The following is a 13,392-nucleotide window of genomic DNA, read 5'->3' on the forward strand; positions in this document are numbered from 1 at the left end:
AGGTGGCGCTGACCCTTGATTAACAAAGACGTGTTTCCGACTGCACTCGTTTAACGTTCTTTGTTTGTTCCTTTTCTCCAGAATCGACAACGTCCCGCGAGTATGCGGTGCCTGACATGAACAAGAGCCCCGTGCTGGGCTCGCACAAGTCGTCGCCGTTTCCCCAGACGAAGCCGCCGCCCCCGCCTGCCACTGAACAGTATTACGCCGCCACAGACGTCGTCGTAAGCTTGCCCAACATACAGGTAACTGGAATTTCTCGCCTGAATTTTCTAGCCTGCTTTTAGGCACAATGCAAACATTTCTGCTTCCAGGTAAATTGAAGTAAGCTTTGTACACACCATTGCCCCTATTTTTTCTTCTTAACGGGACTTCCGCTTTCTTAGGATGTTCGCGTTTATCCTTAGGTTTGGTAACCTTTATGCGCACTCACAGTCACGATTTATTCATTGCCAGCCCCAACTCCAGTACAAAAGCGTCATGCTCTGCCCTAGCCCGCACGCTTGTAGCTTCACCACATTGTGATCTTTTATGTGGAAAAGCACGCTTCACAGGGTGACGTTATAAATTGCGAGCGAAGACGAGAAATTTAATCACAGACGACATTTATAGAACTGTGAGATAATACAAGCAATTGGAACAAATCTGTATGGCTTTAAGAATAAAAAAAATAAACAAGCAAAAGCTAAACAAAAGAGCATAAAAATCACCCTTGGCCGCGTCTAACAGTGGAAGGCAATATATAAACGAAAACGGTAGGGCTGGTTAGACCTTGTCATCTTGGCGCCTGGTATGTGACCAAACATGGCCTTGCATTCTCAGCAATTAACTCAGAGAGAGATGAGAGTAAGCCGTGCTCAAATAACCGTGCACAAATAACGGCGCCACAAAAAAGAAAAAAAAGTTACCAGCTGTGTCCCTATCTACATAAAGAAACCATAGTAGGGTACATTGCTTCATTACGTTCCACTGGTGCAAACTCAATATCAGTTGTGCTTTTATGGCGAATATATATGTAATAATGTTTCACAAACTACATTTATGCGTATGTTTCGTCAACCAACAAATGCGCTCTTTGTACTTGTGCTGACGTTGTTATGTTATCGATGGGGTAGCCGTAAGAAAGCTTTGCGTGAACCGTTATTGCGTGGGAATTCTGCGTCGCAGGTGCTTGAGAAGGCTGATAACTTCCCGTTGTCGCTTTCAGGGTGTGAGCGGCAACACCGTTTACTCTGTGCCGACGCTGGACCTGTCATCGGCCGACGAGAATTCTGGAGGCGCAACACTACCGCCCGTGCGGGAAGTGCCCCGGCACAGAATCCGCTTCATTGAGAAACTCGGCGAGGGGCAGTTCGGAGAGGTGCGTTGCGGCATGGTCTTCAGACGCATTAATTATCGACTCACATGAACGTTTTTATTTTTATCGACTCACATGAACGTTGTTATTCTCATTAAAGAATAATAAAGTGGTCAATTGTGCATGGGAATTTGCAACGATTGAAATGTGCAGCATGCCACGTTTTATCTTCGCGCGGCAGCATCAAGTCCAGGACCTTGCGTTTGGCCGTGTACGCAAAATGTAAACTCCAGTTGTTCGACCTTTTACAATAGGCATAGCTCTCGAACAAGAGTAGAGGCGCATTATACCTGCAGTTACTGTGCACTGAAATCGTGGACATTGCTTTCTGCTCCATCTAGCAGCGGAGGTGTGCGTGCCGTGCTGCTCTTGACGCTATTAACTAAACACTAGCCTGAACCAAATAAAAGGGCTTACTTGTTGATGCGAGGTACCTCACAACGTAAACGCCACAATATGCGACGTACAAGAGGGTTAAAGAAATCATTGGCTTTTTATGCTGTCTTTTATACCTGCTCTCACCAAAGGCGCGCAAAAGCAGCTTCTGAACATGACGCTGACGTGTCTCCAGATGGGACTGTCTTACTCAGGGCAACAGCAGTTATTTTTGGGAAGGCTTATACGGGAACTGCTTCCCGGCGGAAAGGGCGTCCGAGTGCGCTCCGATTCACTCCAGGAAGCACGACTGTTTTACCCAAAAAGGACAATTACTGGAAAACTCTCGTTCAAGAGCCACATGTTTCAAATTTTCTGACTTTTTACATTAAAGATGCTGCATGATACAAGGAAGCAATGAGCTCATACTGATCGCACCCACTGGCGTAGTGCTTGCGACTGCCAGTAGCGAGCATGGAGCTTGCACGTGACTGAGGAAAAGGCTGGTCATCGGTGACGATAGCTTGAGTTATTATTTCAAAATTACGGCACTCGTTCCGCGCAACCTTTCCTAAGCTTATAGCTCATTAATAATTTTTTAGAACCGTGAAGCCGAACCCTCGGATTCCTTAAAACACATTGCGGGCTTCCGCAGTGATTAGCTCTAGTGCGACGTTCAGTGCTAACTTGCTGCGCACTCAAATACGCGCGACGCTCCCGTTTAGTCGTGGCGGGGAACCAGTAAGCGAAATGTGAAGGGACGGGTCTTTGCACGCAGGTGCACCTGTGCGAGGCCGAGGGCATTCCCGAGCTCGTGGACGTGCCGGTCAGTTTTGGCACCAAGACGCTGGTCGCGGTGAAGACGCTACGCAAGAATGCCACCGAGCACGCGCGCGCCGATTTCCTGAAGGAGGTGAAGATATTGTCCCGGCTTCGTGACACCAACATCGTGCACGTATTGGGTGTGTGCACAAGGGACGAGCCGCTCACCATGGTGGTCGAGTACATGGAAAACGGAGACCTGCACCAGTTCCTGCAACACCACCTGCCCGACACGTTCGCACCACCTATCGCCAACAACGTGCTCAGGTGCGGCGGCGCTCTTGATTTGTTAGTACAGTCGCCTCACCGATTACAAGATTGGCTAAGCGGAAACAGCATTTTCATGCTGAGATTAGGGAAGCTAACTTGATTCCAAGTAACTTTGCAGTGTGCACGTCTACTACGCGATGGCAACGGGATTGAAAAGCAGTTGTGCGGGAATTTCGGTACGAGCCAAAGAACCGCAGATGATGACCCTCTTCACGGCTTAGTGCTTGTTAATGGTGTCGGGAGGAAGACGTCGTCTGCCGCGCACAGCGCAACGTTTTCATACGAGGCTTATGTCTGAACTATTTCCCAGCACCAGGGAAGCCATCAGTATTCGGCATTCTAAGGCAGACTGCTTCCCAAGCAATGATCGAGCTTAGTGCTACATAGCTTCGGGGATCTGACGAGAACAGATGTATTTGACATCACATAGCCAGTGAGCCTACCGCGTCCGTAACAGCCTAGTGGTAGCCAGGGGATATTTCGCTCAGTCATTATCAATCAATTTGGGCGCACGTCCCTTCACTCTTTAATACTCAATACTGCAGGATGGCGTGGAAATAAAAATACGTGTGTGGTGCGGATCCTCATCTAAGAAATCGGCTAACGGCAAGGCAACATATTTAAGTGTAAAGAAAAAAAAGCGCAGTTTTATTTGTTCGCTTTGTTTCCTGTGCTTTCGTCGGGCAAATAATTGGTATTGACACAAGCGTTACTGGTAGCATATTCGGACACATCGAAGCAATACGACATAAGATTTCGTCCTCTATGACGGTCTCTCCAGAAACGGCTGGTATTGTTCGCCTCTCTTCTTGTCCGTTCAGGCTAATACGTCCTGCTTGCTGCATGTGCCTATGGATAATTTTAAAATTTCCGTGGATGGTCTTGCTGCTCCTAACATGCTTAAGAGGCCTTTAAAATTTTCTTTCTTACAGCTACGGAAGCCTCATCTACATGGCGACGCAGATAGCATCAGGAATGAAGTACTTGGAGTCACTCAACTTCGTTCATCGGGACCTGGCGACGCGCAACTGTCTGGTCGGCAACGCGTTCACCATAAAGATAGCCGATTTCGGCATGAGTCGGCAGCTGTACGCCTGTGACTACTATCGCATCGAAGGCCGTGCTATGCTGCCCATTCGATGGATGGCCTGGGAAAGCGTACTCATGGTGCGTACTGCTGTTTTATTTTTCTTAAATGGTATGATTATGGCAGCGGAGCGACTGCTGTTCTGGGTGTGGTGCTGAATATCAGTGATCCCTACTTTACTGCTTTGACTTTGCTTGCCTATAACACGTGAGATTACTCAGTGACCTTGCCTCAATTCCCGTCAATCTGCTTTTATTTTTCTTCCCACTGTCAACCCCTCGCACTACGTATAACATGCCGAGTAGCAGTCCAAAGCATAATGCCTATAGGGCCAACCTCTCTACTTTATTCTGAATAAACTCTCTCTCTCTCTCTCTGTATTACTTCCAGGAGCTGAATGTACTATGCTTTAAAGGACGCTTCTTATGGCCGCTTATGCAACGGAAGAAAAACATTAACCTTATTTAAGGCTTTTGTAGTCCGAGATTTAGTAAGAACCCCACGATGACAGAGGCTTTGGTTTGGCGGTAATTAACGTTTGAGTCGGTCACCCGGATCATTATCGTTTTATATGCTAGGGGAGTCTCAGCTGATGCAAGCTTTTTGACCAGTTGTCTCCAATAAGCGTGCATTTAAGCCTGTTCTGCACCGTGCTCTTTATGCGCAGGGCACCTTCACGACTAAGAGCGACGTATGGGCATTCGCCGTCACCCTGTGGGAGATTCTGACGTTTGCACGCCAGCAGCCGTTCGCCTCCCTGAGCGATGAGCAGGTTATCGAGAACGTGAGCCATTTCTACCACAACGACGGCCTGCAGACGCACTTGCCACAGCCGCCAAATTGCCCCCGTGAGATCTACGACCTGATGCGTGAGTGCTGGCAGCGCAACGACTCGGAGAGGCCAAACTTTAGGGAAATCCACCTCTTCCTCCAGAGGAAGAACCTCGGATACACCCCAGAGTCGTGAACGGCCGCCCGATTACGTGGCCTCGCCCCGTCGCGCGCCGCTGGCACCGTCATCGCGTGACAGCGCCAATGGGCTACTTCGTACCCCAAGAAACCCTTCCTTCGTGGCCCGTTTGTCTCCGACTCCCTGCAGATATCGCGGTTCTCGCGAGCAATCGCCATCTTCACCGTGATTGTGTGACGTCGCAAATGTGTACTTTCTCACGAGACGCCGCGCGCAAGTCACACTGGCACGAATCCGAGAACCGAAAAGCGCGAAGATTTGGCGCCGGAAACATTGTCACTAAGGAAGTTTTTGTGTCGCCAGATCTTTGCGGATATTCGTCACTGGCGGTCGAAAAAGGGTGACCATGCCCGTGGACTCCATGAATTGAGGAGGATAATGCTAGGCAAGATCGAGTGTCCGCGGAGGCTGCTGAGCTAAAATTCAGGCTCAGCCGCATGCGGGCTCGATAACTTGCCTACTACACGGATTTGCAAAATGCCAGAATACCCGAATTCCCGGAAGGCAAGTGTGCTCTGCTGAACTTTTCGATGTGAATTCTCGAGGCAGAAAGAACAAGAAAGCACCACCTCGCCATCTTGGAATTTAGCGCCGTGCCTGCACTGAGCCATAGGCGACTTGGTGCCAGTGTGTTGACACGAAGCCCCACTTGTGCCATGAGACTTCTCCCCCTCCCTACTCCCCTTGTGACTCTACTGGGCACGTGGACTGCTTACCTTCCTTTGTACATACGACCAACCAAAGTATAATAATGCCTACGTGAAGCACTCCAGAAGAGGACGCGCATTGCGTCGTATAAATACACTCTGCCCAGGCTGTAATATTTTAGTGGATTTTTGATGTGCACGTACTTATAGACACACCATGCTTTTGTGTTATTTGTAAACACTTTGTCAAGTGCAACTAGTGTCGCTTAAAACTAGTTCCTTTATTCTGCGATGGAATTGTTGTGTGAGTTGCCATACACATCTAGCCTTGGAATGCATCTTGTCTATGTTCGATCAAGGCACAATGCATGTTAAAAAATGAAACTGTCTCTATCCAGTAATCTGCTTGTCTTGTTATTCTCTTGTACCTATGTCTGTGAGAGAAACATGGTAAAGGTTGAGCAACTCATTGTCATGCCATTTGTTGGCCTGCTTTGGACAACAATTGAGGTCACATTTACATTCTTTTTTGCCCATCTTCCATGTGATAACGTGCTCAACCCCTGTACAGATTTTTCCTCGAGACCATGGCAATATTTCAGACTTGGCTAATCTGCCCTTATTTATGTACATGATTGTGAAAGTCTGACGATATATCTAGCGAGGACAAATGGCTTCATGTTTGAAAAAACCGAGCAATGCAGAACTGAGGAGACTTCAAGTTTTATGAAATAAAGTGTTGTAGGTTGACCTGTAGACAACATAATTCCTGGTAAAGCTATGTGCGAGAAAGCAATACGAGTTTCAATTATTATTTGTAATTTTGCTTCAACTTTCAATATCGATGACTTTATGATAAAAGCGGCCATCTAAGGAGTCATTCTTCTTACTGAAAACAAACGTAGATTTAAAGCTAGCCAATCCATCCTGTTTACTGTTTTTTTTTATGTTTCCCTTCCACATCAAACTTTAATATTACTGTTTCAGGTGTTTTAATGATTATGACTCGAGCCACAAAAAGTTAATTTTTTCCCCCTGCTCTCCTGGCTCCAATACTATTCTGCATAAGCGCAATTGTCCTTCGTTCAAATTATGTAACAAGACCAGAAGTAGAGAAAAAAAGCTATGTCTCCATGAGGTCTGTGTGCAATGAGTCAGTCATGATCGTATTCAACGCAATATTGCAGGACTCCAATTCTCCTCCTGCACTACTCCAAATCATGGAAATCTCATTATAGTGTTCCAGGCAGTGCTGTCATGCTCCCTTCTAGAATTTTCTGGTTGTTTCGTCATAACATCTTGATAACATCTTTGCAGAGCTTGAAAACATGGCAGGGACCACGCCACTTCAGACACTAGTGCCCAGTCAGTTGCCCGAAGTTCCTACTGACACAGTGCGCAAAACGCATCTCCATATTGTTTTTCTATTCGTGTGTGTCTCTGTTCTGCATTCATGCTGGTGCCCTCTACTGGCAGAAACAGTCAACACAGCCCTGAGAGAAAGAAGCACCCTGTGATAAGCTGTTGCTTTCCTTTAAATATCGACCTGAATCAGAAAAGCCTGAATTAAGGAGGCACACTCAGGTGTAGTTACTTTAGTCAAACGTAAGTTGTAAAAGCGTAATCGCCACAAAGTTAATAAGGATGTAGCTTTCTGTAGCAATTACCGATGTATACATGTCGGGTCTGATAACCATGGGTTTTTCGATTGGTTGGCTCATTTACCAAATGTTACATCGTATTTGCAATCTTGGAGAGAAATGAGAATCAAGGAATTGTACCATTTGAGGCGAATATCAAGAACAAACTTAGACGGGCTATTAAAATATCCAATTTTGTCACTGTGCTTAAAACTGAAGCTTTTGCAATTTCTCTGCCATGTGTACGTTTTGTTTTTATTTTTTGACAAGTGATGAGTACATAGTTACAATCAATGCGACACACCAAGTGCGCATCATCCCTGTAGTGTCATCGCCTTACATTGAAAATTCTAAAAAAGATATACTCAGAGACAGGTGTAGTCATTTCTTTGGATACATTCCTTAACAGGTATCTAATGACAACATAGTGACGCCAGTGACGCCAGTGCAACCCAAAACTAGCGTTTAAGCTCATGGAAAGGGAAGTATTGGCTATTTGTGGCGATAGAAGTCTAACACTCTATACTTTATTTCGTGCTAGACATTGGGATGCATTGTCATGTTGGAATTTGGAGTGAAAGTGATGGAATAGTCATGACTTCTTCGAGACAATATTGTCACTGAATTCAGTGGTAGTCAGCCACTGGGTCTTCGTCAATGAAAGAAAATAGAATACCCGGATTGCGATGTCTCTTTCATTCAGCTGGTCAGCGCAGATCAGGTGGAGTTCATGTTCTGGTACAGCAATTTCCTCCGGCCTACAGTTACAAATTTTCTTGCGGGGACCTTTTCACGTCCCTAGAAAGGTGCGCCTGAAGTTCAAATTCTCCTCAATGCGTACCCTGCATTCATACTGCACTATATCTTATCCTCTAGTTTGAAAGAAAGAACGATCAGTGAACAAGATTGTGGCTACTGTATGCCCTCTTCATATGTGTACCACTACATGTCGTGTAAAGCAACACATGTTATGTCCAATTAACTATCAAATACTCAGAAAACAGCAGCAGTTTTTTTTTTTCGCAAGCCATCTGCCCGTTTCACTTGTTAAATATGTAAGCGTTACCCAGTTGCCATCCCGAGCTCTTTCATCATCTAAATGAAGCGTTCTGAAAAACCGGCACCGGGGAGAAGTCCAGCAAATACCAGGACGTCAATAAAACCATCGCTAATTTCTCTTTCGCTCTCTTTATCTGAGCTGTCACTATTTGTTTCGCACGCCTCGCCCAGGCGATCATGCCGCGTCAGTCTACAGGGAGTAAGGCAGCCACTGCCTTGTCACTAGAACCTTTTTTTGTGTCTTTGTACCCGCGGTTCTTTCTTTATTTCTTTTTTTTCTATGGCCGCACAGAGCAAGAGACGAAGCCTGTTTCCATAAGCGCGCCCGCGAAATGTGGTACCCATGTGTGTGTGTGTGTGTGCATATGTGCGTGCGCGTGTGATGTGTACGTGAGCGCGAAGACGATGACGCGGGACTGCCGACGCCCAGCTGCACTGCACCTTGGTTCCCCTGGTCACCGTTTGTGCACACTTCTCGTCGCAAGCTCTTAGGAAAATAACGGACAATCTACTGCCAATAAAGCACACGGATGAAATAAAAATGAAGCCCTACAGCACAGAGCCTTGCACCTCCTCCTGTTCTATTTTCTTTTTTTTTTCTTTTTGCGTTCAATGCTTGCATTGTTTTAATTGCTATGTACGTGGTGCGGTGCTTCTGAGAGAGGCATGACGTCGGTCTCAAAGAAAGCAAAGGAGTGCTACTTGGCCTACTGTACTCCAAAGTGGGTGGGATGCGTTTCGTCCACAAGAGGAAAAGATAGTCAACTAGCCACCGGATCGTGCACTTCGCCGATGAAACGTTGAGAGAGTGACGTGTGGCTCTGCAAATACCCGACCACTGTCACATTACTCATATAGTTCAGGCTGCATGTACGCGGTCTTGAATGTCAGCGACGAAAGTATCAGCATGACGTTTGATGGGGGTACAGGCTGCCGCTCGTGTCATACACACGGGAATGCCATAGCCCCTTAGTTATCGGTTGTTTATATTAACCTGTCCATGAAGTCCATGTAGACTTCGTTATGTGCAAAGGTAAGTTCCTTCTAGCCCGTGCCACTGTTTGATCGGGCTGATGTCGAACATACAGAATATTGGCTTCGGGCCTTGCCTATTTGCACTTCTGGAAGAACATTTCTTGGAGTTATTTGCGCAACGAATCAAATGAATTCTAGAGCGAATCCTAATCCGAGCCAATGTATCGGGTTAGGATCCGGCCTATAAATATTTATGGTGATAAACGTAAGCCAAATGCGGCCTAGTGTTGGTCAAGATAGTGAGGGAAGTGCACCGTGGAAACACGGCAGAATTGTTTCTGCTCTTGCATGTTCTTTGCTGTATTACCAAAAAAGACCCGGTAAATCCACTTGTTTGTCTATGCTTTGTACAAATTTCAGCCACAGAGAACACAAAGGCAGGAAAGGCGACAGGACAGAAAGCAATAGAAGCAGCTGTGCTGTCACTCTTCTTGTGCGAGTCCAATCTGCACCTTAATATAATATAGTACGTGAACACACCACCTCGTGTGAAGTTTCGCCGTGAGTGATCACAACCTCTTTTTTCTGAAGAGACGTTGTTAGACTGTGCAAAAGATCGAAGTATCGTGTTTCGTTTAATTACTGTACGCATAATGAATGCGCAGCGCTACTCACCGCGTTACTCAGTGCCTATGACAAAGAAAGATTAGCACTAAAATATACAACGCGATCATCACAAAACTACGAAACGGACTCAAATAAAAGCTAGGGACAAAATGACTTAATTCATTAAGTTTTTATGAGACGGTAAAATGACTGATGGATGTCGTTTAGCCATGGAAGAAGGAAAGAGACTAGGAGGGAGCGTCACGTGACAACCTTGAAGTCTTGTCATAACAAATATAAAGGGTCAAGGTAAATAGGCCCTCACCATGTGATACGCAAGCGGTAATTTCTAGCCGCCGAGTAGAGAGTAGAGCGGAGAGCGGGTGGCGAGGACCGTTCGCGATGATGGCGTCACTAAAAGCTACCACGAACCAAACAATGTCTTGAAAGGTCCGGCAACCATGGAGGTTATAATTCGCAAGATTCAATGGGCAGATTTGGTCCCGGAGAAAAAAGAAGAGTGACGTCAGAGGAGGCTGCCTTGCCGAGGCTAGCTGCCTGGCATAATGGTCCCTCCTAGTTTTTTATTCTTGTGTGAGTAGTGTGTGTTCTTCCAGGGTGGGTTTAACGTGCCAAAGCAACACATGGGTCGTAGAGACGCCGCTATGAATGATTGTGGATTCATTTTCACCCACTGCGGTTCTTTAACGTGCACTTAATTGCACCCGAGCGTTTATGCATTTCGCCACCATCCAAATGCGGGAGTCGAACTCGCGACCCTGTTCTCAGCAGCAGCACGCCACAGTCACATAGCCACCACGGCGTGTGGTGAACAACTGTGACATATGATATCATGCAGAAACAGAGGCGCAACACTATCACGACACGAAGATACCAGCATGGACTGTAAAATACACTCTAAAATTCGCTCAAAAAGGGTCCACGTGTTCTCCTCGCCCTTCACAATTTTTTTCCTGAAGTTTGTTTATTACTGCGCTCGAGTACTGCGTCTTTTTCAGTTTGTAAACTACAATACGCAGTATTAGATGGCGAAAATAACTGCTAAAGCTGGGATAACCTCGTCTGCTCTCCCATGAATATTCATTTCATTTCATTTCATTTATTTTCTCTCAAGGCCGAGGCATTACAGAGAGGAGTGGGTAGTGTAAACACACACAAAAAAACACATTTTAGCAGCGTAGTGAGGTTACAAAAAGTGGTTAACAAGGGCTTGTTTGAATTCAGTGCATATTTACGAGTGAAACAATGGAAGCGGGAAGGCGGTTCCAGTCGTTGCTTGTTGTGGGAATGAATGAATTGAAGTTCGTAAGTTCGTGCGGCAACATGGCACGTCAACTTTGAACTGATGATCGTTTCTGGAAGAAATGTACAATGGTGGTGACAAAAGAGAGTCTCTTAAAGTAGGATTACAATGATAGATCTTATGAAATAGACATAGACGCGCGAATTTTACGACGAAGTGATAGTTTAGGCAAATCGAGATTGTACTTCATGGAAGTGACACTTGCTGTACGCGAGTAGTTACATAAAATAAAGCGTGCTGCCCGGTTCTGAATTGCTTCTATGCTGAGATCAAGTGAACTGACATGGGGATCCCAAATGGAAGATGCATATTCTAGCTTGGGCCTAACTAATGTTTTAAAAAGCAAAAGTTTTAAGTTGGTGGGAGCTAGACTAAAATTACGTTTTATATAACCAAGAGTACGGCTAGCATTACTTGTTATATGGTTCAGGGGAGTTTGCCAGGAGAGGTTCTCAGAAATATAAATGCCAAGATATTTGTAAGTGAAAACCTGAGTTAGGGGAACGCTATTAAGAGAATATGTACATGATGTGTCGTGAGAAGTACGTCGAGTAACTCTCATTGCCTTACATTTATTAGTATTCAGTTTCATTAACCAGGTCTCACACCATGCATCTACATTACTGAGGTCCGATTGAAGCGTTAGATGGTCGGCAACAGTTAATATTTCACGATATATAACACAATCATCCGCGAACAGCTTTATAGACTAACAAATCTTGTTAGGCAGGTCATTAATGTATGCAAGGAAGAGCAAGGGTCCTAGTACTGACCCCTGTGGTACGCCGGATGTCACAGGACAAGGGGCAGAGTTATGGTCATTAACTGTAACGAATTGCGTGCGTCCTGACAAGAAACACTCTATTCATTTAAGTACGTTAGGGTCTAAATTCAGCGCGCGTAGTTTAAGTAGTAGCAATTTATGACATACCGAATCGAAAGCTTGCGCAAAATCTATGAAGATGCAGTCTATGAAGGAGGAACGATCCAGAGCGGAGAATAAGTCGTTAGTGAAAGACAACAGTTGTGTCTCGCAGGAATAGTTTTTCCTAAACCCGTGTTGCTGTGCACTGAAGAAAGAGTTTGTTTCCAAGAATTCTACGAGGTGACAATAAATGACATGCTCCATGAGTTTGCAAGGTATACTTGTCAATGAAATGGGTCTATAATTATCAGGATCATGTTTGCTACCAGTTTTGTGCAGAGGAACCACCTTCCCAATCTTCCAGTCGTTCGGGAGCACACCATGTTCGAGGGACTGCAAAAAAATTATAGATAGTATGATGGATGAGTAGGTTTCAGTATTTTTGAGAAACTTTGGGTTTAGACTGTCTGCACCAGGGGAAGAAAGCTTTATGTTATGGATTAAGTGGCGTATTCCATCAAAATATATAATGAGAGGGTCCATAGGGAAGAAATTATGTGTAGTAATTTCAGGAAAGGTAATTCGTTCAGTATCAACAAATGACATCGAGAATACAGCGTTAAGTACAGAGCAACACTCATCCCTGGAGACAGCAACATCGCTGGCAGTGGTTAATTCGACTGTTTGTTTTGCATCACTGTTTACCACTTGCCAGAATTTTCGTGGATTTGATATTAACAAAGACGGAAGCGTTGTTTGAAAAAAGTTAAGCTTGGCATGTGACAGAGCATGCGTATACTCGCTCTCTGTGGCATGATATGCTGTCCAGCGTGCGCGCGCAGCTGATAACCTGGCTTTTCTGAAGAGACACTGCTTTTTATTGCGCAAACGTTTCAGCGATGGTGTGAACCAAGGTGCGCGATTGTTTGCCTTGATTCTGCGAAGCGGTATGTAGTGGTTAGTAAGCTCGAATACTTTTGATTTGTAAAGAAGCCAGTTCTCGTGTACAGACCTATCTGGAAAGCATGATACGAATTCATGCAGAAAAATTTCAAGCTCAGTATTTATCGAACTGAAGTTTCCTCTCGCATAATCTCTGATAGATTTTACAGCTTTTTGCCCACTTGGTGAAGTATTCAATAAATCGAACTGTATGGCAGCATGATCGCTTACACCTGGCAAAAGTGACACTGATTGCACCATTGACGGGTGAGAAGCTAATAATAAATCTAGGATAGTTGCACTTGAAGATATTCGTGTCGGAAACGGTCAAGCTGACGGCGACTGCACGTATTGCGTGGTGCCAGCCATTCGACAGCGAAGCAGATGGAGCGATGATTCACACTCGGCAACAATTATTACTGAGCTATCGAGGCATATCGAACGCACCGAGTT

At 45.4% G+C, this 13,392-nt stretch overlaps 1 protein-coding gene across 3 annotated transcripts in view; it reads left to right on the forward strand.

The window, feature by feature from the left end:
* Positions 1-8,789, forward strand: part of LOC119436605 (discoidin domain-containing receptor 2-like) — a 254,289-nt gene extending 245,500 nt beyond the window's left edge. For all 3 annotated transcript variants that reach the window (XM_049658987.1, XM_037703508.2, XM_037703509.2), the window contains exons 10-14: positions 82-245; positions 1,208-1,360; positions 2,511-2,821; positions 3,757-3,991; positions 4,579-8,789. In XM_049658987.1, the coding sequence (XP_049514944.1) occupies positions 82-245; positions 1,208-1,360; positions 2,511-2,821; positions 3,757-3,991; positions 4,579-4,878 (1,163 nt within the window). In that variant the 3' untranslated portion in view covers positions 4,879-8,789. The remainder of the gene's footprint in view (positions 1-81; positions 246-1,207; positions 1,361-2,510; positions 2,822-3,756; positions 3,992-4,578) is intronic.
* Positions 8,790-13,392: the final 4,603 nt, after the last annotated feature.

This window comes from Dermacentor silvarum, chromosome 1 (genome assembly GCF_013339745.2).
Source record: "Dermacentor silvarum isolate Dsil-2018 chromosome 1, BIME_Dsil_1.4, whole genome shotgun sequence".
Taxonomy (NCBI): domain Eukaryota; kingdom Metazoa; phylum Arthropoda; class Arachnida; order Ixodida; family Ixodidae; genus Dermacentor; species Dermacentor silvarum.